This window comes from Hyperoodon ampullatus (genome assembly GCF_949752795.1).
Source record: "Hyperoodon ampullatus genome assembly, chromosome: 11".
In the NCBI taxonomy this organism is placed as follows: Eukaryota; Metazoa; Chordata; class Mammalia; order Artiodactyla; family Ziphiidae; genus Hyperoodon; species Hyperoodon ampullatus.
Window position 1 is genome coordinate 65574020 of NC_136924.1, and position 26656 is coordinate 65600675.

At 44.2% G+C, this 26656-nt stretch overlaps 1 protein-coding gene across 1 annotated transcript in view; it reads right to left on the reverse strand.

Moving 5' to 3' along the window:
• Positions 1–26656, reverse strand: part of PPM1H (protein phosphatase, Mg2+/Mn2+ dependent 1H) — a gene marked incomplete at its 5' end in the record, with an annotated part of 269728 nt that overhangs the window by 14518 nt on the left and 228554 nt on the right. Inside the window, 3 exons of the mRNA XM_079714727.1 lie at positions 4155–4306; positions 22139–22246; positions 25690–25753. Of these exons, the coding sequence (XP_079570853.1) occupies positions 4155–4306; positions 22139–22246; positions 25690–25753 (324 nt within the window). The remainder of the gene's footprint in view (positions 1–4154; positions 4307–22138; positions 22247–25689; positions 25754–26656) is intronic.

Genomic DNA, 26656 nt, shown 5'->3' on the forward strand with positions numbered 1-26656 from the left:
CTGCCATTTTATTCTCTTTATGTTGTCTTTTGAAGAACCAAAGTTGGTAATCCTAACGTAGTAAAGGTTATCAATCTTTTCTTGTTTGTGCTTTCTGTATCTTGTTTAAGAAATCCTTCTCTACTATAAGATCATAAAAATAGTCTCCTATGCTATTTCCTAAAAGTTGTATTTACTTTTCCTTTCACAGTTAAGTCTTAACGTGCCTGGACTTGATTTTAGTGTATGGTGTGAGGGAAGGATCCATTTTTAATTTTTCTGCACCATCTTAATTGTTCTGATTTTGTACTAATATCTAGAAGGGTAAGACCCATACAGAAATGTCACAAACATTCTTGGCATTTTGTTCTTCCATATATATCTCAGAATCAGCTTATGAAGTTCCATGAATACTTCACTGGAATTTTGGTTATAATTCTACTCACTCTAAAGATCACTTTAGGAAAAATTAATATTTTAACAATGTTCCTATTAAAGAATATGTGTAGGTTCATTACTGCCACATCTCTTATGACTTTTTTATTGCTAATATTATTTATTTGCTGGACCCCCTTGGTTTTGACTAGTCTTAAGGGAAATTTATCTACTTTAGTTTTCTTTTTAATTTGCTTTTTTTTGAGAAATTATTTTTTGTGGTAAAATACACATAACATAAAAATTAACATTTTCACCATTTTAAAGTGTACAGTTCTGTGGCATTAAGTACATTCACATTGTTGTATAACTACTACCACCATTTATCTCCAGAACTTTCTCCTCTTCCCAAACTGAAATGCTATAACCATTAAACACCAACTCCCTATCCCCCCAGCCCGGCGCCTGGCAATCACCATTCTACTTTCTGTCCCTATGAATTTGACGACTCTAGGGACGTCATGTAAGTGGAATCATACAATGTTTGTCCTCCTCTGACTCGCTTACTTCACTGAGCATAATGCCTTCAAGGTCCATCCATTTTGCAGCATGTGTGAGAATTTCATTCCTTTTTAAGACTGATTAATATTCCATTGTATTATATACCGCATTTTGTTTATCCCATTTAATTTGTTGATGGACACTTGGGTTGCTTCCACCTTTTTGCTATTGTGAATAATGCTGCTATGAACATGGGTGTACACGTACCTATTTGAGTCCCTGCTTTCACTCATTTTGGGGTACATACCGAGAAGTAGAATTGATGGATATAATTAATCACCATACTGTTTTCCACAGAAGCTGTACTGTTTTACATTCTCACCAGTAATGCACAAGACGTTCCAATTTCTCCACATTCTCACCAACACTTATTTTTTTCTCTTTGTTTGTTTGTTTTAAAATAGCCAGCATAATGGGTGTGAGGTAGTATGTCAGTGTGGTTTGATTTATATCAAACCAAATCAGTGGACTCCCAACCACTGCGCCACCAGGGAAGCCCTGAAAGATTTTATATATTTATGAAATTGGTTCTTGGATTTTAGGTATTTTAAATATTCTTTAAGTAGGTTTATTACTAATGATTACAAATTATTATATCAATATTTAAATATAAAAGGTATAGAAATCTCTATAGGAAGGACATTCAGTTGACACACAAAGGAAGTTATGTGGTGACTGGCATTATTTTTTCTCACAGATTGTTCTTCATTAAATTCCTGTAATGTGCTACATACCTCAGGTGTGGCTTGACACTATTTCCCTACCACTCCAGTTCTCTTAATACATAGCTCTGCCTGTTTCACTGTGTTCTACAGATATCACCAGAATTATTCAGTTCTGGATGAACTGAAAACTGCATTTCCCTAATGTGTTAGTTGTTTTAAAGAAACAGATTTTGGCTTTACTGTTTATTTTTATTGTATATTTGTTCTCTTTTTTGTTATCTTTAATTTTTCCTTCCATTACTTTTCCTGGGTTTATTCTGTTGTTTTTAATTCTTAATCTAGATGCTGTTGTTGAAATAACAACAGACCTAAATTTTTAAATTAGGACAGTGGTTTACTAACAGCCTATATGCAGGAAAAGAGCACACAGTCCACAAGTACACAGCTCCACTCCTGTGGCCCCTCAGAACTGCAAAGTTATAAGAATTCTTGTGTACATGTTTATAGGAATAATATGGGCAGAATTAGCCCAGTAGCACAAAGCAGGCTTCTAGATCTTACTCTGAGAAATACCTTTCTCTTTGGCTAAGGGGCTCTTTTTCTTTTTCTGTGGTCAGGAGCCTGGAGCTTGTGGGCAGGGTCCCTGTGATCTGGGGAACTGGGAGGTTGGGAGGGTTGGAAAAAGTTCCTTTATGATATGGAAGGAATATAGTCACTTCTGGCAGGTCAGGGACGAGTAGAGCTTTTCACCTATGCATAACTCATTAAATTGGTGGGGGGGAAAGGCTCAAAATTCAGCCTTTAAAGTCTTGATATGTAGTAGTCTTATTATTTAGGCCCTGGTCATTTCTAATTTTTATTACAGTTTTTTTATTGATAAGTTGTTTAGAAGTCTGGTTTTTAATTCTATGTGGGCTTGACTAGTTTGAAAATTACACTTTCTATTCTTTCATTTGTTTTCTTAGCTATTTAAACACAGTTAAAGTCTAAAGTTAAACACTTTTAACCTCTTTTCAAGTAGAACCATAGCATACTTTAGCTGATTACTATCCCCACTGGCCAATTTATTATGCTGTTTTTATTCAGTATTTTATCATTTTTAACCACATATTAGACATTCTTATTGGAGTTTTTATATAGTTGGTGCATGTTTAAGTATACCTATTTACTAATAGCTTAATAATCCATCTTACTTCTCAATCTTCCGTCTGGGATCATTTCCTTTTCTTATCTGATGACATCCTATAGAATCTTCTTCAGAGGAGGCTGGATGGCAGTAAAATTTCTCAGTTTTGTTCTGCCTCAAAATGCTTTTACTTCATCCTCTTTATTGATATCTTTACTGTATATAAAAATTCTAAAAATTGAGAGCTGCTTTTCTTAGCCAACTGAAGATATAACTCCACTGTCTTGGCTTCTACTGTTATTTTTGAAAAGTCAGCTATCACTGTAAATGCTATTCTTATGTATCTGTTTTGTCTTTCTGGCAGCTTTTAGTATCTTTTTTGTTTAAATTCTTCAGTTTCATTATAAAATATCTACTTAAAATTATCTCTTTATTTCTTCTGCTTGAGATCTGTTGGGCTTTCTGGATCTTAGGTTTAATATCATTCAGCAATTCTGGATTGGAACGTGTTTTTTTTCTTCCCATTTTCTATAGTATTTCCTTTTGCAATTCTTTTTAGCCTCTTAGTTATCTTCCTAGTCTCAATCTCATTTCACACTTTCCCTCTCTTTGTCTCTTTGAGCCATATTCTGGATTGTTCAGATCAGTTTTTCAGTTCATCAGTGTACTGTTCAACTGTCTCCAATCTGTTTAATCCATTGAATTTGTAGTTCCTATTTTTATATTTTTCATCTCCAGAAGTCCCATTTCTTTATTTTGAAAATCTGTGCAGTCGTTTATAGTCTTTTGTCCTTATGCATGATTTCAATGCTTTTAAAAATATTTCTGAAACATGTTAAAATATTTACTTATATTTTTTGGCTGATAAATCCAATAATATTTACAGGTCCAACTCTGCTGCCTATTGTTTCTGCTGGTTTTTACTCATGGTGACTTATTTCCTTGTGTTCTAAGTGAAAGGTGCCTTTCTCCAGAGGGGATTTCTGTTTATTTCTGAGTCACCTAGGGTTGTTTAGGATGTTTACATGGCCATCATGCTATAAGGAATCCCTACTTTAATCTTTCTCTCCTTTCCCAATGTTTCTTGCAAGAAACAGTTCCTCAACGGATGGAAATCAATGCTGGGAACATTTGCTATCTTTCTTATGAGGAGGATCACAACTTGGATTATTCCCACTTTGTAGGATATGAAGTAAGAATGTGAGAAAGGTATACTGCTGAAATATCTCACAAAACAAATTCTTTACCACTTGTATCTAGGTTTAACTTAAGGAGGATTTTTATTTGGCTGTGGAAGTACCTCTAATAAGAAATGTAGTCCCTTTTGCAGTTTGGTTACTGAACCATCTATATCAGAATGAATGATGAAAAGGGCAAGATTATTATTTATTTCAGTCACATGAAAGACCGCTTGAGGAACAACCCTCCAATCATAGAAATGCACAAACCTGTGAGGGTCATCTGGGTCACAGTTAGGGAGAAACTGAGTGATTGCTTCTGCCACTTCTTCATTTGATAAAACATCCCAGAGTCCATCAGTGGCCAAGATCAGCACATCGTCTGCTCCGTGCTCGTATCTGGAGAGATCGTAGACTCTTACCTGAAATGAACAGCAATACCCCTGCTTAAGAAGTTGGGAGCGTATTATTCCCCCTAGCAGACTGGCTTCTGATTTCCCTTCCCTTTTCCTGCCCAGCCCAGTGGTTTTTAGGTGTGTGCTGTAAGGCACTTGGGTATGCAGCAAGCTTTGTGGCCCAGGGGTAGCCTCCTTTGAAGACTTGCTCTATAGACGTATCGGGCCCCAAACACAACTGTGAATGAGCCCAATAAATTAATAGTTGACAAGAAAGAAATTAACTGAAAATGTAATGCCTGCAATGTGGCTGGAACAATGACTCACAATAGATACAGCGGTAGCTAGAAGAGCAGCCGGAGGCTTGCTGCCTTCCTTCCTTTGCACATCCATCCCACAGACATTTATTAAGGGCCTGCTCTGCACCGGGTGCTCTAAGTATAAAGATAAATAGCAGATTTCCCTGCTTCTGAGCTCTCAGTCTGCAGGGGAGATAAGGCCAGTCTAGGATCCAAGGCAGCTACTCTGCGTGTATTGGTTTAGGACTAAGGAGACACACTTTATTTCAAGTACTCACTTGATACCTTTTGGCTTACCTGCTCTGAGGCCCATGGGGCTGGACTTATCTCATGCAACGATGGGGCTCTGATACTACACGCAGGTTTGAGGAGCCTCAGTCTAGCCTAAATCACAAAGGACACACGCCAAGTCTGAATCTCCTAAGTGTGTCTCGACAGACTTTCTGTCCTCACCTCTAGTACCTGGAATGACTTGGCTATTTGAACATCCCCCTCAACTCTGGGAAAAGAACACAGTGACCTTAGCAAAAATAATAATAAAAATCAAGGCTTACTTGCATTAGGCTACAACTCCATGTTCCCCCTACTCGGGCAGGATGGGAGGGAGAGGAGCTTGGGATTTCATTGCTATTCCCTGCTAATTTGACGGGACCAGCCCCTGCCTACACCACTTCATGAGCTGAGGACAAAGGTGGGTCAATTTCATCAATCTTCCAACTCTTTCAATCCCACCTCATGATCCTGTTTTCTAAAATCAAGTCTGAGTGAAAGGTGTAGGCCAGGGGAAGGGAGGGGAAGGGAAAGAAAGGGAAGGCGGATGGAGTGTAGGCAGCTGTTCCCGTGTCCCATCACACACAGTCACCGTCAGGTCATCTCAGATCTCGAGAGAATACAATTCCAAGAGGCCTGCAGAACATCCACATCCACATCTTCAAAAGCCAAGCCTCCTATGTTTTAGGAAGGTCTGCCCAGACCAGTGATGCCCTGCCTGCCACAGGGCTGGTCCTATGGGCGAACAGCCCACACCCAGCAGCAGAAAACAACAAAATGCCCCACACTTGCCCACAGGGTTTTCGGAAAATGAGCTCAAATGAAAAACAGCCTTTGTGGCCGGTGAACAAGACGGCAACAATTAGCTAATGGCGCAGCACATGGACCGCACTCAGGAGAAGAGCCCTCGGGGGAAGACTGGACCGGCTTTTAACATCTTCCTCTCAAAAGGCAAGGGAAGTTTACATTCTAGAGAAGGCACTGTGCCCTATGAGACCAAATGAAAGAAAACAGGAGGGGGGAATCTTAAGTTTACAACAGACTGGAAAGTCCCAAATGCCAGAATTTTGTCTTCAGGCTGCTGAACTCATGTGGTTCGATTTTTACTCTAGCGGCAACCAGATCCCCTCTGCTTTACCTTCTGTGGTCCCTGGGTGTCTTAGAGCAGTGCTTCTGAAATGCTGATGTGCACAGGAATCAGCCCGGGACCCTACTAAAATGGAGATTCCAATTCACTTCTGGGGTGGGGCCTGAGAGCCGGCATTTATTTTTTTTATTTTTTATTTTTTTGCGGTACGCGGGCCTCTCACTGCTGTGGCCTCTCCCGTTGCGGAGCACAGGCTCCAGACGCACAAGCTCAGCAGCCATGGCCCACGGGCCCAGCCGCTCCGCGGCATGTGGGATCTTCCCGGACCAGGGCGCGAACCCGTGTCCCCTGCATCGGCAAGCGGACTCCCAACCACTGCGCCACCAGGGAAGCCCTGAGAGCCTGCATTTCTAACTTGCTCCCACGTGATGCTGCTGGTCCCTGGACCACACTTTGACTACTGAGGCCACGGAGGAGTCCTACTGGTCTGTAACAAGGAATCCAAGGGCTCAGTGGCCTCTGTGATGCCTGTGTAGACTACCCCCTAGGGGAGGCTATAGCGAAGATAGCAAATGTCACCCCTGGGCTCCTAATTTCAAGTCCTGTGTCACTGTGTTGTTACTTCCAGTGTGCAAATAACTTTGCTTACGAAAGACTGCTCGCTTCTTATTGGGGTAGATCTACAATAAATTTCTGTGATACTTTGAGCTCCACAGGATAGAAAATGTTTCTTATAAAGGGAGGTAGGGAGATGTGGATGTCAGGTGCTTGTAGCACCTTATGCTTCTAGCGAACTAGGAGATGCCACCTGCCCTGCAGCTCCTTTGAAAAGAGAGGTTTCTAAGGTCAAAGATAATAACATCCATTTCGTTTCAGGACCTGCCCTGTGTGTAGGGTGCCGAAATCTCTTCAAGTGCTTTCTGCGGTCCCTAAAACGTGGAGACTTGAGTTGTTTTAAGCTGAAGCTGTCTTATGCAAATGGAAATCTGGCCAACAAAACGGGTGTGGGTTGATAAATAGCAACATGTTATAAAATGTTCCTCTTCACTTCCATCAATAAATTGAATCCTTCCCTAATTCCACCATTCACATTTCCACACATAACTCTCTAATACAGTTTCCTTAGCCAACATGAAAATCCCTTTCAGTACCATTCTCCAAGCAATTTTTATGTAACTAATAAACAGCTAGTCTCAACCCTATTCCCTGGGGCACTCCCCAATTAACATCCTTTTAGGTTTTTTTTTTTTTTTTTTACTGCTACCCTTCGTTTCCTGCCCTTTAGCCAGTTTCCAAAGGACTTTGCCAACTTTCCACTTACAACTCGTGTCTTATACATTAACCTGGGATGCAGAACATTTTGTGAAAACGCTCTCGGAAAAGCCGGACTGCCGTGCAAGGCATCCAACTGCACGCTCATCCTCCCCAGCGGCTAGGGCTTCAAAGGATTCCAGTGGGCTCTGGAGACCCGACCTTCCCTCCCCGAAGCTGTTGCAGGGCCTCCTCAATCAGACCACACTTGCCTCCCCAGACCTCCCTGTTCCATTCCTCAAATAGCTTCTTAATGTTCCGGGAAGCTTCACATCAAAAGTAACGGGCTCTGTGGCTCCCCAGGACTCAGACATGAGGAAGACAGTCTCTGGGAGGGGAGAGATATGATCTGCAAAGGCCTTTGTGGGAAGGGGGTCTGGAGAACACGGGCAGGGTCCTAGTGGCTCCTTCTCGCGTACGCATCTGCCAAGAAAGGCCACGGGCATCCTGAGACTTGCTGTTTCTCAGAGCAACAGAATTTGAGCCGTGGAGAGATGAGGCTGGGGTGGATCCATCTGCCCTCCTGGACCCTTCACGACATGTTTGTTGAGCACTTACTATGTGCCAACAGCTGTGAACAAAAGTGACAAAGTCCTCACAACTTCTAAACTAGGTGCAATAGACACACAAATAAATTACAATGCCAGAAGATGACAGGTGCTTGAAGAAAAGTCAGGCAGGTAAGGAGAGTGAGAAGAGAGCCATTTTAGAAGATGTGGTTAAGGCGGGTGTCTCTGGGAAGACACCATGTGAACAGAGATCGGAACCAGTGAGGTGACTTTCCACAGGTCCCTTGCTGTGCCTCCCTTTCCTTCCTTTTGGGGACCTGCCACTCCTCTGGATTAAGAGGATGTGGACACACTGTTAGACTGGTGGTGAAGAAGAGAGGCTGAGGGGGACACAGTGCCACCCTCCGCTGCCAGAGTAACCCTGAGGAAGACCTGAGGATTTCCCTTTCTTTGCCCCGGTCCCCTGCAGACACAGCCCCTTTCATGTTCACTAGCACAGTACTCACGTATTGGTACCAGTCTGGGTTCACTAGTCTGTCTCTTCCGCATGAGTAGTTATTCTCAAACTTTAATGTGTTTAAGAATCACATTAATTAAGATTTAGGGACCCACCTTTAAAGATTCGATTGTGTAGATCTGAGCGCAGGCATCAGCCTATGTAAACAAGGGTAATTCCAATGCAAGTGATGGGGGAACCTCACCTTGAAAACATGGTCTTAGGCAGTAAGCTCCCCTGAGGCGAGGTCTGAGTTGTCCTATTTGTTTCTGCCCCCCCACCCCCCCACCCCAGCAGAGCACAGAGCCTAGCTCTTGGAAACCACACAATAAACCACCAAGGGAAGCATTTCCCTTGCTGGACATTTACCCTTGTCCTGCTTACAGCGAACACCCTGAGAGCTGGTCACCTTCTCTTCCCCCCAGACTCAACCTCTGGAGGCCAGAGATCCCATTTTGCACTTCTTCTGTGGGCCTCGCCGTAACTTTCATAGACTAAATACCACTAGATCTTCAGGACATACTTGCTGAGACAAAGAATAAATGGGAAGAAAAGAGAAAGAAAAAGAATTCATATGAGATCCATTCCGAAGACTCCCTCAGCTCGTGGTGACCCAACCGTTTTAGCTTGTAGACGCCGACGCTCCCAGGCAGTCACCAAACTGTGATGCGCTGATATTTAACAGGAGTAGCAGACACTTTCCTTTTCGTCCCCTATCCTCAGGTGAACTGCTAATAAACAAAAAACACTCAGCGTTTGGGGTGGGGGGGTCGGCAAGCAGGAGGAAGTCTGGGGTCACGAAATGTCGTGGCTAGCATGGCTCTGAATCAGCCAGGTGTTGACGGCTCTCACAGCTGCCCCCCAACTCTAGAGCAGAGTCACCCTTACCGTCGTCACCGCGCCCCTGCTTTACGGGGGAGTGGGGACAACTCTTTAATGCGGTGCCTCCACTCAGTGCTCAGCTGGCTGCTGTTTCAGTGCCTGTCTAATATCTGTTCGCCCTTTTGCTCTGTTACTGAGGAAATTTCAGTGGCCTGTGAGAGCTCATGCTGCTGTAAGCTGATGCTGCTTCCTGAAGCCACTGTTTAAAAGAATCCATCAGTTCTTCCATTTGCCAAGTCTTGGCTGCTCCTCTAGGATGTCCTCACGGCTCTCACATCTTTATCAGCTCAGCACGTCCTCCAAACCCTTTTTCCCGTTTAAGTACTTGAGGTAGGACGAGGTGTGCCAGCAGCTCAGGCCTGGCTGTGTGCAGAAGCAGAACCCTCCCTGCCTGGGTTAGTAGGAGCCCTCACTTCAGGTCTCTGCTTCTAACCAGCCTTGGGACTGGAGACGAGTCCTTTATTTCTTTAGCTCTCAATTTTCTCATCCCTGAAATCATTGTTAAAAAAATGGAAGAAAAAAAAAAAAGACAAGAAAAATAAATAACACCCACTCTACCTTTCTCACAAAGCTGTTACAAAGATCAAATGAGATAATGTGGAAGAGAACTACAAATTCTAATGCACAGCATGTTATTTTTTTACGGCTCTAATCTCAGGGCAATACACCTGAAAGTAAGCTAGTTGGTGAAAGGAGATGAGTTAAGGGTGAGCTCAAAGGACCTGGTGTTCATTTCCTAAAGTCTCACTTAAAATTGACAGTGATTGGGACTCTCAACCATGTTTTGGCAGAAAAGTCAGGTGGTCCCCAAGGTAAAGGCTGCCAATAGGTGGTGGAAAATAAGAAGAGTACAAACTCTTTTCCTCTCCACCCTCCGTGGCCAACCAACCCAAAAGGTCAACCTGCAGAACGTTGAACATAGCACTTGTACCAGAAGAAAATAAAACTCCAGAATATTTCATCACAGTGGATTATTTCAATACTGGCATGCTGCCAGGCCACCAAGACTGCACCCGAATTCTCTGTTGTGATTCTATCTACACTAGATGATGTCATGAAATACACACTGAATTTGGTGGCAGAAGACTTGGGTTTGAGACCCACCTCTGCCCCTTAGTAGTTAGGCAAAACCACTTTGTTCATTCACATTTTAAAATCTCTTGACAACCTGCCGGGAATATGAAATGAGGAAGTACTGATTTACCAGATGGGGAGCGTCACGGAGGAGGACTTTGGGCATCACGTACCTTACACGGAGAGGGAACTGCAGGGGCCAACGCCTGGGAGTGAGAGAGAGGGCTGGTGTGCTAGGGTGGCTTTGCGTAGTCTGGCTTGGCTACAGTACTGGATCTCCACTGGGGGGTGGTAAGGGATGAGGCTTCTCAAATCTTCAGCGTCTCCCTTTGTGAAATGAAAGGTTAGGATGATGCGGCCACTGGGGATGCTTATGGCTCTACCATTCCCCGCCTCTTTCATCACAGGATGAGTTCGACCTGGATGGGACTGACCACATGACCTCAGAGCGTCTGACTGCAAATGAATCAAGGGACATTTAAATATGACAGATAGGTTGGCTGTTCCTCCTACCCCAAAAAGGAGCTGGTTGTTTTGGCTGTGGGTATAATTTTCTATGTGAAATGCACCACAGATATTCTTGAGGTTTGGTGTTTTTCTCTTGTTTTGGAGTCTACAGACAAAATAAACATTTGCCTTTTGAGGGTGGATACCATCTAATAACTGAAAAAGTTTTTAAACCAGCTAAGATATTAGGTAACATAGAGAGAGTCTAAAGTTGTACCCAGTGCCTGGCCGCGATAGCGTAAGGCTTTCATTTTCTCCACGTGAGGCCAGAACTTGACAACTCTGGGAGGTGAGCTAGAGAGGAGGGACTTTCCTTTACAGACGGGGGCACTCCTGTCATCTGCTCCTTTCTCTGGGATTCCAATGGCTTGTTCACCACAGAATCCAAGCCTCACTGAATGGATCAGTGAACACATGGACTTGAATCCAGCTTGTTAGTCATTTGAGGATTACATTTGTGTTCATTAAAATGCCGGTTTGCAGAGATCAGGGTCAGAGGAAATCCCAGCCTGTGAGTGAAAGTACGTGGGTGCTGTGTAGACGGACTGAGTCATGTCAAATCCATTTAGGAGGCGGGGGAGGCAGATACAGAGTGACCGTCCATCCCTGTTTGCCTGAGATAGTTTGGGTTTGTGCTGCTTTCCCAGCATAATTATTAACAGTGTCCCCACTGACTCTCAAAAATGTCCCGGTTGAGAGGGTAAGTTATCTGGTCTCCCGGCGTGTAAATAACTAAATGACTACTGTTCCTTATTCTTGTAGCTGCTATTTCTGGCCATTGGGACTGAACATAACAACCACACTGTGTTACTACTTCATAGGACTCGTTTCACAATGGCAGCATTTTAGGGATCTCCAGTGAGCAGGAGGGCAAGTTACCGTGTATCCTGCCTTAGAAGAGGAGACCCAATCAGCCCTGGTAAGCTATGGGATACCTGTCCTGTGGCAAAGTTAACCCCACTGCTTGCAAGCAGCCCAGGTCTCGGCAGACCTATGATCAAGCAGAGAGTGAGGTGTGTAGTAGCCCTAACCTACCAGCCTAGAACGGAGCCACAGGCATGGTGAGAATGAATCACGCCATCTAGGACTAGAGCATGGATGACTTTAGGATTATTAAACTAAAGTTCCTGAAACACAGTGACGAACAGCTTATGACAGTGTTATTCAAAGAGTGGTCTTTGGATCACCTGCTGCAGAAGTGTCTAAAAAATGTGAAAATTGCTAGGACCCCACCCTACACCTAGTGATTCAGATTTTCAGGAAGTGGATTCCAGGGGTTTGCATTCTTTAACAAAGGCCTCAAACTACTCTTATATGAGGTAATACAATAAATTAATGCAAAAAAAAGAAAGATACTCACTCGAAACATTCAAGTGAAATTATTAGTGTTGAGGAGAGGATCAGAGGGGAATAATCTCCAATGAGAAGGAATGTTTGACACAATATACAGGTTGGCTTCCCTTGTGTGACCACAAATTTCAAAAGCTGGACTTTTTTGGTGTGTGTACAAGTAAATTTCAAATTGTGGTTTTATTCAAATAGCTGGTTAGCAAATCTCAAGACAGTTCCTAATGGGAACCATCCATACGGATGACACACAGGTATATCACGAGTGATTTTTTACAGCTAGACGGGAGAATTAGAGATGGAGATGGACAGGCTAGGGCATGAAGTCTCTCCTGGATGTATAAGGTCAGATGGTACCAGAATCAAAGAAAGCAGTTCTATACACTTTTAACATGTGATTGTTTTTCCCCCAGACATTTTTAAAGTGGTGGTGGTGATGGGAGGGAAGCATATACCCCCAAGGGGGCATCAACCCAACTGAGAAGCAGATGTATGAGATGCTGTAGACATGTGGGACTAGAGAAGAGAGTCAGAAAACTGCCCATAAAACTGAACTCATAGAACATAGAGGAAAGTGGTGGTTTTCAGGGGGGAGGGGGTGGGGAGAGAAATGGAGAGATGATGGTCAAAGGGCACAAACTTCCAGTTATAAGATGAATAAGTTCTGGGAATCCAAAGTACAGCATGGTGATTATAGTTAAATATAATGTGTATATACTATATTATACACACACACACACACACACACATATATACACACTATATATAATGTATATACATAATCTGTATGTCATACTGGGTTATATACTTGCAAGTTATACAGAAAAGGAATGGTGATTAGTGATGTGATAGGGGTGTTAGCTAACACTACCGTGATAATCATTTTGCGATACAGTCGATCCTCGAACAACTAGGGGGTTGGGGCGCTGACCCTCTGCGCAGCTGAAACTCTGCATGTAACTTATATAGTCAGCCCTCTGTATGTGTGGTTCCTCTACATCTGCGGTTCAACCAACCTCGGACTGTGTAGTACTGTAGTATTGGGTTGACCAAAAAATTCATTTGGGTTTTTCCATAACATATGGGAAAAAATCCATATATAAGTGGACCGTGCCATTCAAACTCATGTTGTTCAAGGGTCAACTGTATGTAAGTATACACATCAAAACACTGTACCTCTTAAATTTATACAATGTCATTATATCTCAATAAGACTGGTTAAAAAAAAGAGTGCTAAATACAACTGCTGTAAATTATCAAAGTATCTTTAGACAGAACTCATCATTTTCCCTTTGTACAGGGGGATCCAGGGTTTGTAAGGCCTGAAGTTTATACAATTTGGGGAGCATTTTTTCCCCCAGCTTTACTGAGAAATAACTGACATACATCACTGTATAAACTTCAGGCATACAGCATGACGGTTTGATTTATATATTGTGGGGCTTCCCTGGTGGCGCAGTGGTTGAGAGTCCACCTGCCAATGCGGGGGACATGGGTTCGTGCCCTGGTCCGGGAGGATCCCACATGCCACGGAGCGGCTGGGCCTGTGAGCCGTGGCCGCTGGGCCTGCGCGTCTGGAGCCTGTGCTCCGCAGTGGGAGAGGCCACAACAGTGAGAGGCCCGCGTACTGCAAAAAAAAAAAAATATATATATATATATATTGTGAAATGATTACCACGGTAGGTTCAGCTAACGTCCATCTTCTCATATAGATGCGATAAAAAAAGAAAACAGAAGAATAAAAGGAAAATGTTTTTTTCTTTGTGATGAGAACTCTTAGGATTTACTCTCTTAACTACTTTCCCATATATTGTACAGCATTACAATATATGGGAAACTACAGTCATCATGCTGTACATTACATCCCTAGTAGTTATTGATCTTATAACTGGGAGTCTTACCTTTTGAGCACCTTCCTCTAATTCCCCTTTGTCCCCACCTCTGGTAGCTGCAAGTCTGATCTCTTTGCATTTTGGTTTTTTGTTGTTGTTTCTTGGGGGCTTTGTTTTTTGTTTCTGGTTCCACATATAAGTGAGATGATACAGTATTTGTCTTTCTGGGGAGCTCTCTTTAAGAAAAAGAACACAGAAATAATTATGAATACAAACTTAGATACTAATGTGAATGTTTATTAGGAATGAAAAGAGAAATTGCAACAGATTACTGGAACCATCGAAAATGAGGTCCCTTTCTTTTGAGAAATGATTGCAAGGAAATGATTCCTGATTGTAACCTTGCCTCTCCTCACCACAGAGAACTGTCTACATTTCCCAGGAATAACCAGAACTCATTGAAGGCTGGTCTGAGTGAAGGACCCTGATACTTACATTTAGTTAATTAGCATCATTGTAAATCTGCCTCTACACTGCAGCCTAGGTTTCCTTCCTTAATTAACTAGGTAAATAACTAATGCATCAACTTCTATTAGTTTGCACTGGACAGATAGATGATGATTACTCTAATCCTCAAGACTTCACAGCAGGGAGGACACTTCTACAGGAAGGCGATCGTAGAAGGTCTCCAAAATGACCACCATCACTTCCTTCCCTCCCTGTACAAGCACGCTGCTCCTCCCCCATCAAGGGTGGATTCTAGTTCTCCTCTCCTCAAATATGGACCCACCTTAGTGATTTCTTTAATCACCAGAATGTGGAAGAGGTGATGTTCTGGGACTCCTGAGGCTAGGCCTTAAAAAGCTTTGTAGCTTCTGCCTCAGTCTCTCGAACCACTCCTCTTGGGCTGTTTCAGAATCCAGCTGCAGTAATGCCATGAGAAGCCAAAACCACATGGAGTGGCTGTGTGTAGCTGCCTCGACTCAACACTCAGCTGACAGCCCACATCAACTGCCAACCATGTGAGAGAGCCGATTTGGACTTGCAATCCATCTAGCCTTCAGATGACCCCAGCCCCAACTGATCTCCAACTGTGACCACGTGAGAAGCACCCAGCGGAGCCCATTCAACCCGCAGAAGTATGAAAGATAATAATAAATTCTCCTGTTAAGCCTCTAAGTTGTTTTGTAGTCAACAAAGGCACAAAGGCATTGTATTGCGATGGGTCCCTCTCCCTATAGGATTGGTGAGAAGGGACATGGGACAGAGAGCCCGCTGGAGTTTTCTCCTTGGTCCCTACTTGTCCATAAGCAGCACCTGTCCCTCTGTTCCTCTCCTCCCGCAGGTAAATACCAGGAAAACCTCCCTTTGTGGGGTGGGGAGATGAGAGCCAGTCCAGGAGGCAAGTTTCATTTGAGGGCTGGAGATGAGGAATAAAAAGTCCACTTTGGTCTTAGATCCAAACCGCGGTTTCCAGTCTAACTTTATCCTCGCTATAAAGTTATTTTCATCCCAGACTCCTGTGTCTGTTTTTTAAATTGGTTCAGAAAACTCAGAGGGAAAAAGGATAAAATTATTTTTCCTCCTCAGACCCCAACAAGCAACCTTCTTCCTTTCTCACAGGCTAGAAAGCAAAGTTTAATTTTTTAAAAATTTCACCCTGCTTCATCCTCTAAAAATCAAGTGTGCCCTCAGTTCTTGTTACGTTGTTTTGTGAAATGCCTCTCCCATGTGCCTCCTTTTGGCTTTTTTGGTCCCTGCCCCAGCTCAGAGCCTCACTGCCACATGGTTTCACTTCTATGGTGGCCTCCCCGCCTGCATCTCCCTACCTCTGCACCCCCATTCCACGTGCTGTTAACAAGCTAAGACTTCCACCGCCACATTCACTTATCATGCTGATCCCCTTGCTGAAGACCTGATCTGCTGCCTCGGGTCCAGTTCTAGGCCCTCCATGATAATTCGCTTGATTATAGCTAATAGCCCTTCAAGCTAATCTTCCAAACTGATTCTGTAAGGCAAATTTCACTTCACACCAGACTCATTACTGCTTCCTTCTTTCTCTTGTCCTACTTATCTTGTTCTTCTTCTTCAGAATAGATGGCGTTCTCTTCCTTCTCTGAATTCCCCTAGTCCCTTAGGAAGCAGGACTCACAGGGTTTATGGCTGATTATTCTTTGGCCTTCCAAGTGGCCAAAAATTCTAATTCCTTGAGGACATGTTCCCCAGTGTGCTCCTCGATAAACACTATTGGACTCATGTTTACTCTCTGTGTAAACAGCCAGTGAGATTTTGTGGTCTTGATGGAATAAACGATCTAATGTTTATTATGCCAGATTCTGTTTTAAGTACTTTCTATATATCATTTAACTTGTTCCTTGCGTTCCTGGGTATAACAACCCTATTGTCCTCTTCTTACTGAGGAGGACACTGAGATTTAGGTAAAGCAACTTTCTCAAGATCACCCAGCTAGTAAGTAAAGAGATAGAGCTTGAGCCCATGACTGATTACCAGGTCTGAGTTTCTAACCACAATATCACACTGCCTCTTAAGGTATTTTTGACGGGTCTAGGGAATTTTTTAATTCCTCCTCTACCACCCAAAGATAATTACTGTAACATTCGAGAAAATTTCCTTCTCAAGACCTGTATTTTTATATATGTGTGTATGTGTATACATATGCACATAACTTTTTTACCTACTTATGATCAACTTTTTGTATATACAATCCTATTTCGTTTCACTTAAAGTAACCCCATCCATCTCCCCATATCACTGTGCACCAATATTGCTTTTTTATGAATTGGCCAGACTGCAGAAAGTACACAATACAATCAAACATGTTCGTTCCCAAAACGGGATTTTGGCTTGGGGCATGAAAAGCTACTGAGAATCAGAAGACCGTAAATGTTCAGAAGTCAATGTGAGATCTTAAATATTGTTCATGTTTTCATGGGAGACAACACAGGAGTCTCAAACAAAATAGTCATTCTTCTCTTCACCTGAAAGTGAATACTGGGAATCCCCTGTAAGTGCAAAGGCAGTGCAAAGGCAGAAGCCAGTGGATAAGGAAGACTAACGTTTACTGACCATCTCTGACCATGTACCAGACCTTGTGCCACACAATTCCATAGATGTTCTCATTTGTTTTTCCCAGCACCTTGTCAATCTAAGTATTTTCACCCCACCTGCAGGAAGGGGAAAGCAGGCTGAAAGAACCTGTAGAGGTCACAGGTAATGCCGGTGCTAGGGAGGGAGTTCAGATACTGGAGCCTAAGGTCTTCCTTCTTTTAGAGAAGCCTGTTTCAGATGAAAGAAAAAAATAAAATCTAGATGAAGAGAACCAAGAATGACCTAAATGAGTGAGCTGGAGTCACAGAAAACAGCTGACAGGAATCCTGAACACCAAGGAGAGGAAAAATGAAGCCAAGAGAAAATCAGGCTCCCTTGTGGTTCAGTGTGGCGGGGGCGGGAGGATGGGGGGACTGCTGAGTTGATGGGGTTGGCTTTGCAAACCGGCCCCCAGACAGAAAAAGACCTCATTCTTCCAAGAGCCCGAAAGGGGCCTAAAGTCAACAGCACAGTCTTGGAGTAGAGGCCAGAAAACGAGAAAGACATCAAGAGGAATCCTAGCTCTAGGGAGGGCCTGTCACGGGCCAGAAATGGGTGCGGAGTAGAGAACATCTATAGGTTTAGGCTGCAGGCCTGGGCCGCGCTGAGGAATAGGTCATGAGGTGTGTGCTGGACGGGGTGGAGAACTGCTGGAAAAGCAGGTGCAGGGTGACTCTGAATCCACAAATCCTCTCCTTCTCCACTTGAACTCTAGGGTGATACACAAATGGTGAACAGTGATGAGCTTCACTGAGCGAGAGGATGGGAGACCTGATGGGGGTATTTTCCTTACAGAGCAGAGGCTCCAGTTACCCGGGGGAATGATGCCGTGGACCAGGGGAGGGTCAAAACGCTTCCTATGCTCGGCGGACAGACCCGCGCTGGGTTGATGGGGGCCTCCTGTGGAATTCAGTTCTCGGCCAGAGATTCCCTACCTTCGACCTGGGGAGATATGTGGGAGGCTCAGCAAACCTGGCGGCCGCTCTTTGGGTTTGGCAAACTCGAGATTTTTCCAGTGCCTTGTGTTCAGCGAAACCAAAAATGTGTTTGGCTAGAAACGCTTCTCTAATTTTTAAACCCCTGTGCATTTTTTACGTAAATTTGATCCACATGGTTTTGATTTATTTTTATTTAACTCATCAAGTCAAATTAGGAGCTACAATGATGAATGGGAACAATGCTGATTTCCAAGAAGATTTTTGAGCCTTTTTTCTTAGAACTAAATCACATTCCACCCCCCACATACACACACACATACCCCACTTCCTTGCGACTGTTAAAACTACCAGCCTGAGCTGAGTTTGAAATTTAGAACCCAAATGTGAAATAAAGATCCATGCTTGGCAAAGATGAAGCGTAGCAGGGGAATGTTCTTAGGAAGTCACGGTTAGAAAGCCAGGGTAGGCTTGGGGTGCAGGTGGGGGAATAAAGGCAGCAAGGGAGCCAGTTATTCCTTATTAGATGGTTTAAATAAATTTACCCGGCTTTGTGGGCTCCCAACAGGAGCCCCTTAGCTGTTTCTCCAGGGTCTGACTTTATCACTGCCAGCCAGGGAAAAGGAGTTTCTGCCCCAAGACTGGGGATGTGGGGCTCCCCTGTACCCATCTTTTCTTCTGCACTCCTGCATCGGAGCTGATTCAAGCTGCTCCCCCCTCTTCCCTCGAAGCTTCCTCCCCCTTTCCTGGCTCTGGCTAAGGCCTCTCCATCTGGAAGCATTTAAAATGTACAACAACTTTAATCTCGTGCAAAAGAATCTTGAGATTTACACTACATACCCATTAAGCTAAATTATAGGTACACAATCTCATTTTGCACAATTCTGTCTGGCCTAGGGTGGCACACACAGAAGGCCAGTCCTGTCTTTCCCAATTACTTTTTCTACCACACCATCATTTTCTACAACTGCAGTCTGAGGCCGGCCGTATTTCTCTGAGGAACTCTGGCCACTAAGGTCCCAAGACAGAGGTACTCTCTTCAGAGCCCCTTGAAACAGTACTCAATGGGTCCCTTCAACACTATCCAAAAAGATTTCCTTGAACTCAGCTTCCCTCTCCCACAGAGCCTGATCGAATTGGACAAACTGAGTACAAGGATCATCTTGTTAGTTAATAACTATACAACCATGGGGGAGTTAATTTACTTCCTTGGATCTCAATTTCCTGGTCTGTAAAATGGGTATAAAAACCATACACACCTCACAGAATTGTGAGGATTAAATGAGATGCTGCACATAAAAAAAAAAAAAGAAAAAAGAAAGAAAAAAAGTATATTGTCCAGCCCAGACTTCCAGACAGGTGACATGAAGTTTCTGATCAACCAACTGGGATTTTTCATCAGTCCTTGGGGACTCTCCCATGCTTGCCCAAGTTTTAAACCTACAGTCTCTTCTTGGGATCCACAGGAGCACAGTGATTGGAAGATCTATAACCTAACTGCATAGAGATCATTCTTCCGAAAACCAAACCAAACTTCTCACCTTATATAGAAAGTGTGTGTGTGTGGGGGGGGGGGTGGGGGGGGGTGGGGAGGGTGAGAAGGTTTTCACTCTCCTTTAAGGAGCAAAATGGTTATTAGTGTTTCCTGAGAAGCCCTCACACCCCATATAGTCACACTTTACCTGTGTTTTTTGGAAACCAGAAAGGTGACAGTACCATTTAATATGCCTGATCAATGCCTCCCTCCCAAGGGGGAAAATATAGATGTCCATAGTATTGGCTTGGCCAAAAAGTTTGTTCGGGTTTTGCATACGACGTTACAGAAAAATCTGAACGGATTTTTGGGCCAACCCAATATTTATTGGTTTTCTCTGGCTAGGAGGAGTTTCAGCAGTAATTCAGGGATCCTTCTGTTGGCCAGAATAGAGGGAGCAGGGATCCACCAACTTCTAGGGACCCTTGGACACTTTATATCATAAGGGTTCTTACCATGCAGAATTGCTATGAAGGCGGAAAGAGAGACATCTGCAGATGGTAATTATTATTTCCACCCAGCTGACCTCACTTGACATCCTGGGTGAGATCAGGAAATGTGCGTATCTTTCACGCCTGCTATTTACTAGCGATTTCCCTCTCTTAACCTCCTGTGGCTAGATCTATTTTAGATGTCAGCCTCAGCAATAGAGGACTCTAAAGGAACTAGCCCTGCTCACAGCCCTGCCAAAGGGGTAGGCCTGGGTGCCCGATGGTGCCCATTGCTGGCTCCGGAGTGGACACAGTCTATAGGCTGGGAAGTCACTTGTGACCTCGTAGAAAAGGTGAGTTGGGCCAATGAGATTCCTCTCTGGGAACGTGCAATTGGGGGAGTCAGAACCTGGCTGTCTGGTGGCAGAGACATATGGAGCATGGCTGGTCTCAAGGCTGCCTGGATTCCAGAGCCACCTTCGCTTTTTTTGTTAGTTAAAAAACCATTCCTGAAGACAGGAATGGTTTTATTTTATTTATTTATGGGGTCCACAAGGGTTCTTCTTGTGGACCCCATAAATATCTCTTCCGACATTATTAAAATAAACACCTCCTTTTTTTGAGTCAGCATGAGTGGGTTTCTGTTTCCTCCAACAAAAAGAGCCTTCGCTACAAACACAGCACCCACCCTTGGGAAGAACATGCAGACGGAGCTATGTCTAAACATTCAGGGCATTTCCAGTGCGAGGCACCGTTTCAACAGTTAATTACATGGTATGCAAATACCGCTGGTTCCCTACTCACCCCTCCCTGGCTCTCCTCTACTGTACAAATTACAAACATTTCTCTCACTCTCCCAACCTCCTTTGCAGCTAGGGACGGTCATGTGACACAGTTTTGGCCAATGAGATGCAAGTGAATGTCTACTGGGACAGATAGGCCGTCCCCTCCTTCCTGCCTTGCATGAAAATGTTATGCTTGGGGCTTCTGTCACCATCTTGCAACTACGAAGGAAAAAAAAAGCAGCAGAGGTGTCACTGCTGGCACATTGGAGGTGCTGCACCAACATGAACAGCCACCAAATTCCAGCCTTCTTGATATGTGAGAAAATATACCCCTAAACTACTATTACTTAGAGTTTTCTATCACATAGAAGCAATATCTTTTCTAAATGATATACCTTGAAATAGCACTTGACATTGTTTCCTGTATTATAAGAAAAATGATTTTTTAAACCAAATATATGACAACTTGTTTTTCAGTTAACTTCTCTAGACATCAACTGAATGACATCAGCTTTCTGGGCAATTAAAAATCTAAGAGGGGGGCTTCCCTGGTGGCGCGGTGGTTGAGAGTCCGCCTGCTGATGCAGGGGACACGGGTTTGTGCCCTGGTCCGGGAAGATCCCACATGCCGTAGAGCGGCTGGGCCCGTGAGCCATGGCCGCTGAGCCTGCACGTCTGGAGCCTGTGCTCCGCAACGGGAGAGGCCACAACAGTGAGAGGCCCGCGTACCGCAAAAAAAAAAAAATCTAAGAGGGGACAAAGTATATACACGAACCACCATGCTTCAAGGCAGAAAGTGAGAACGCTGTAAGAGGCAGCTGCTCTGCATGTATCTGGAGTAGGAGACATGACTTCTGGTTGGGGGAGGGGAAAGCAGGAGGAGCATTTAAGTTAAACTCTAGAGAAAAAAGAATTCAGATGTTTGGAGACGGGGAGGAAGGGCATATGAGGCAGAAAGCATGGTTTGAGCAAATATGGGAAACTGAAGGTCACATACAAAAAATAGCAAGTTCATTCTGGCTGGTGTAGGGGAACAAAGATCAGATTTTTTTTTTTTTTTAAGTTAGACCAAATTATAACAAGCCTTGAATGCCAAGTGAAGGAGTCTGCGCTTTAGTCTCTGAGCCTTGGGGTGTTGTTGAAGGTTTCTGAACAAACAGGTGTCAGAGTAGTTGTTTAGGAAAATTGGCCTGATGGCAATATGTGGGCTGGATTGAGAAGGCAAGGAATGCCACTAGGGGCTGTGCAGCCATCTGGGCAGGAGGCCATGAGGGAGGAACCAGCACAGTCAAAGTGAGAATGGAGTGGGGAAAAGAAACAGACATGAGAGACACTGAAGAAGTACATGTGACACAAGCTGGCTACTGTCTGGAAATGGGGTGTGAGTCATGGGAAGAATAATGTAGAAAACATGCTCTTGTACCAAAGAGAAACAAAAACCTCATGCGGTACCTCTGGAGCTGAAGACAGGAATGGTTTTATGTAGATGTTGGAGTCATGCACCTTCAGGTCATGGTCCCCAAGTCCCCTGGTCACTCCAATAGTCGCCATTACTCGGGCCTAGGAGTATAAGCAGAGGGTCATCAGAAACACTCACACACACAGAGAAAGTATTCTCACCACAGTATAGCTGTCACGGGCTAAGAGAGAAGCAGTCGTTTTCCGGTTCTTTCTGCCCCTCTCCGTGCCCCTGGCTGCTAACTTCTGTGGGTACTTGTTTCCAAGGAAGGGCCCACCAAGGTCACTTGCATACTTGAGGAGTGGCTTTTCTAGCAATTATCTTAATTTTAATGGACTGCTGCTGTCTCATTTCAGATTTCTTTTGCAGAGACTAGAGAGAAGGGTGTCCAATAAACTAAATACAATACATCTGTGATGTCTACAGCTACTGAAATCAATGCAAACTAAATCCAACCATCTGCCCATCCCCCCATCCAGCCATCCACCCACCCATCTGCTATACATCCATCCTTCACGTGTTTACTGAACACCTGCTACTACGTCTCTAGTTCTGTGATAAAAGATGTAAAAACGTCAGAGGCAGATCCTGCCCACCGAAAGCTCATATATTACACTTCATGGCTGGAGAAAATAAACCATTAGCAACTCTATAACCTGTCCTGCTAACATCTTCACAAATTCCATCTGGGTGGAAAGGAACATGATGTCACTTTGCTGTAAATACACAGACACCTTATAGCTGAGACCACACCATCTGTAGCTTTCTCTACATGGTTGTCCAAATGCTTTAAGGAAGCGATATGATTAAACTAATGCCTACACTGTCAGCCTAATGATCTCCTGGGAGGCCACAGATTTGATTTACCCAAACATTTATTGAGTGCCTACTATGTGCAGACACCATGCTGTGGGGGACAAATATCTAAGGCCTGGTCTCTCCTACAAAGGAACTTGGTAAGGGAGGCTAAGAGGTACATGTCTAATTAACAACATAGGGAATATGGCTGAGTGCTGAAAGACACATGAACAATGGGTTATATGAGTTCAGGGGAGGTAAAAATTCTATTAAGAAGTTTCCCTGGAGCAGGGGGCACTACATTTTTGTGCAGAAAGATATCCAGCATCAAGACAGGTAAACACAGAGGGATGGAGTGAAACTCATTCTGGGTGGACTGAAGCCCACTGCTCTAACACTTGGGTCAGCAACACTATACCTGGTGTAGTGTCATGGTTCAAAGACCTGAACTTGAATCCTCGCTCTAATGCTTGGGTAATAAGAATAACTTATAAATGCTAAGGCATGAATCTAACACATTACTGTATCTTCATCCTACTTCCCCCAAAAAGCTGTGGATTTTGGAGCTGGTTTCACATCAGAAGGTGGGCAGGTTTACAGTCAAGTGGAAATGAAACCGTAACACATATTTCAAAGGCAAGAATCAAAGGGGGTGAAATGCAGACACAGGAATGTGAACCTGGGGACCTCTGGTATGGCACTGCTCTGCTGGGGGCCTGGCTCAACTGCCTTCTAGCTGAGACGCGTTCAGCTCTAAATGTGCACATTCTGAGTCCCTTGTAGTCCTTCTGCTCTCCTTCCTGCTGTGGCACCTTCTCTGGTTGGATGTTTTAGTCCAAAGAAATCTGATATTTCTGCTAGTTTACATGTCCCACACAAGTCCTTCAAAGCATTGGCAGAAATCAAATGAAAAGTAACAGCAGTGAAAGTATTCTGAAACTTCTGGGGAGGCGTGTGCAGAGAGGAAGGAGAAAACGCCTGTAAAGCATCAAGACAGAACTGATGTGTTGTAAAGCTTTCTCCAGAGATCACGGACTCCCGGGACAGAGGAGGCATGCTACTTTGGTACAGGGCATGCCTGGAGCAGACTGACGCCACAGTGGCTTTTCAATAGGTCAACAGGTACAATGACTGAACTTGTCAGCTACATATCACAGAACTGTCAAGCCCTAATTAACTGAAATGCTGGAGGAACACGATGTCCTGGTGAATTGAACTGTTTGCTAAACTGGGAAAACCCTTGCTCTTTTCAATCTTTTTGCTGGCAATCTTTGAAGAACACATTTATCCATTTTCCTGTTGTACTAAGGAGAGTATACTGAACATAACTGAATAGCTTATTAAATACTCAGGCATTTACTGACGGCCTGCCATGTGTCAAGTACGAGGCTGGACAGGTACTAAGGATACAAAGGCAACACGATGTGGTCCTGAGCTTACTGGGACTCACTGGGTAGCAGCAGGGTAATACTGAGAATTTCAGCGCCGCAAAGAACTGCAGCTGCAGGCGTCGATCACTGGGCTGAGTGATGTGCATTGATGGCGCCCACTCGACAGAAAGACACACGAAACCCTACCAGGAGAAGAGCTCTACCCTGTCATGATTCTCAACCAGGGATGGGGCAAGTTAGTGTGAAAAATGATGCATTTATTGATCAAATAGTTGTGTTTCATTTCCCTCCATGAAATGTCTCCTTCCAGTGAAATCACTGCCGGGCTACACTGAGCCCAAAACCCAATCCTGTGTGTTCTCTTTCACACACACACACGCACACAGGCATGCACACGCCCACACATGCACTCAAGTTCTGCCCATGAAGGCCTCCTTTGGTTTTCTTATGAGTCACTTCATCCTGATAAAAGCTATCAAATGCTGAAAAAAATTTCAGTTGAAGATTCTTTTCAATGTGACCACATTTTTCACTTCTAATTGGAACTCTCAGCGCCTAGTTGAAATGTATTCATGTTTGGAGGAAGAATGCAATGATTCAGAAGGTGTTTGTTCTTCCTGGGAAATGGCTTCAAAGCTTCCTCATCTCTGCTCCAGGACTGCAATCCTCTCCAGTCTCTGCTCAGAGACCACTTTAAGATCAACAGCCTTCCTTCAGCTCAACAATGTTTCATTCTGACTGAGGCCCTGGGAGCTGCTGATGGATGGTCTTTGCTATCTCCGCCTGGGATCTGGTCCATGTGATCCTACAGTTTAATCAGGGTGAAACTTTGGATCCCCTTTCCATGGGGCAAGTGGAGAAGCCACCTTGCAAAGCCTGAGCTTCCGTGGTGGGAAGGAAGTGGAGGGCCATGGCTCCACATCTGGTACCACCCCTCGCCAGCTGCGTGACTGCCTGAGCAGTTTTAACCTCGGAGTCCCAGCTGCCTCATCTACCAAATGGATATAAGACAGCCAGCTCTGCCTGCCTCGTGGCTTGTTGTCAGATACCCAAGGAGATGATGTATGTGCAAATGGTCGTGTTTAAACACTGTGAAAAGTTATTCAAATGGATTGAGAAGGGGGATGTGATTTTCACAAAATTGACTTTAGCCCCTCATGCTCACCACCCCCGTCCCCCAACCCTGCCACTCCTTTGGGCCCTCAAGACAGGAGGCCTGAAGGATGATGGAGGTGATATTCTTTCAAGCTGTCAAGGCTATAAAATCATGAGCTGCTGAGTGGAACACACAGATCACCACGGGCTCCGTGGAGACAGAGCCTTGTTCTCTCAGTCCGGGGAGGGCACGTGCCTACCTTCTTGCCTTCTCCATATATAAGGGGAAACTTCAAGTCATCATCCTCAATGGTTTTGTATGCCCTGTAGGGGGATAAACAACATTAAAAAAAAAAAGGTTTGCACTCAATTAGTGACCTGCTGCCCTGACACAGGCCGCCAGGTACTTTATTTTCCCTGAGATTCCATCCGGGTCACCACACTGCTGATCCCTTTCTGTATAAACAGTCATTCTCCCTACAGATGTGTGTGTGTGTGTGTGTGTGTGTGTGTGTGTGTGTGTGTGTGTGTGTGTGTCTGTGTGTGTGTGTGTGTGTGTGTGTGTACATATTTTAACAAACCAGAAAATACCAAGTCTTTACAGGCTTGAAGAGAGAGAAAATGAGCTGGCATATTCACAATTAGCGAGCGGAGGTGATAGGCTCCTGTCTTAAGCATTTAGTGTCCGTGCAGTAATGAAGCTCCCCAGCAGCAGTGTCAGGATTCTTGTCATTAATCTGGAACTGTGAGAAACAGCAGCACTCAGCGATGGATTGGGGTGGCGGGGGAGGAACTGCTCCAAGAGCCAGTTCTCACCTTCGGGGGTTGTTTACACCAAAGCAGCCTCGTACTGGAATGGCTGGAGAAGGAATATTTAGAGCCTGCTTGACCTCAGCATGATATTCAAGGTTGGCAGAAAATCCTGTTTCACGATCGCTATTAAATGGCCATTCGACACACAGAAAGAAAATCCACTTTACGCTTCAGTGGTTTATTCCAGACATGGTTGTCCAGATGCCACGACACAGGCTGGCCAGGCTATGGTGAGAGAGCAAACGAAGGCCACGTCTTGCGATTCTGCTCACAAGGAAGTTAAAAAACAAACAAGCAAACGTGGTACCCAATTACTAGCTGTATAACCCTGGGCAAGTAGCTCCACCTTTTTGGGTCTACGTTTCCTCATCTGTAAATGAGGGTAACCACACAGGATATGAAGAGCTTAGCATA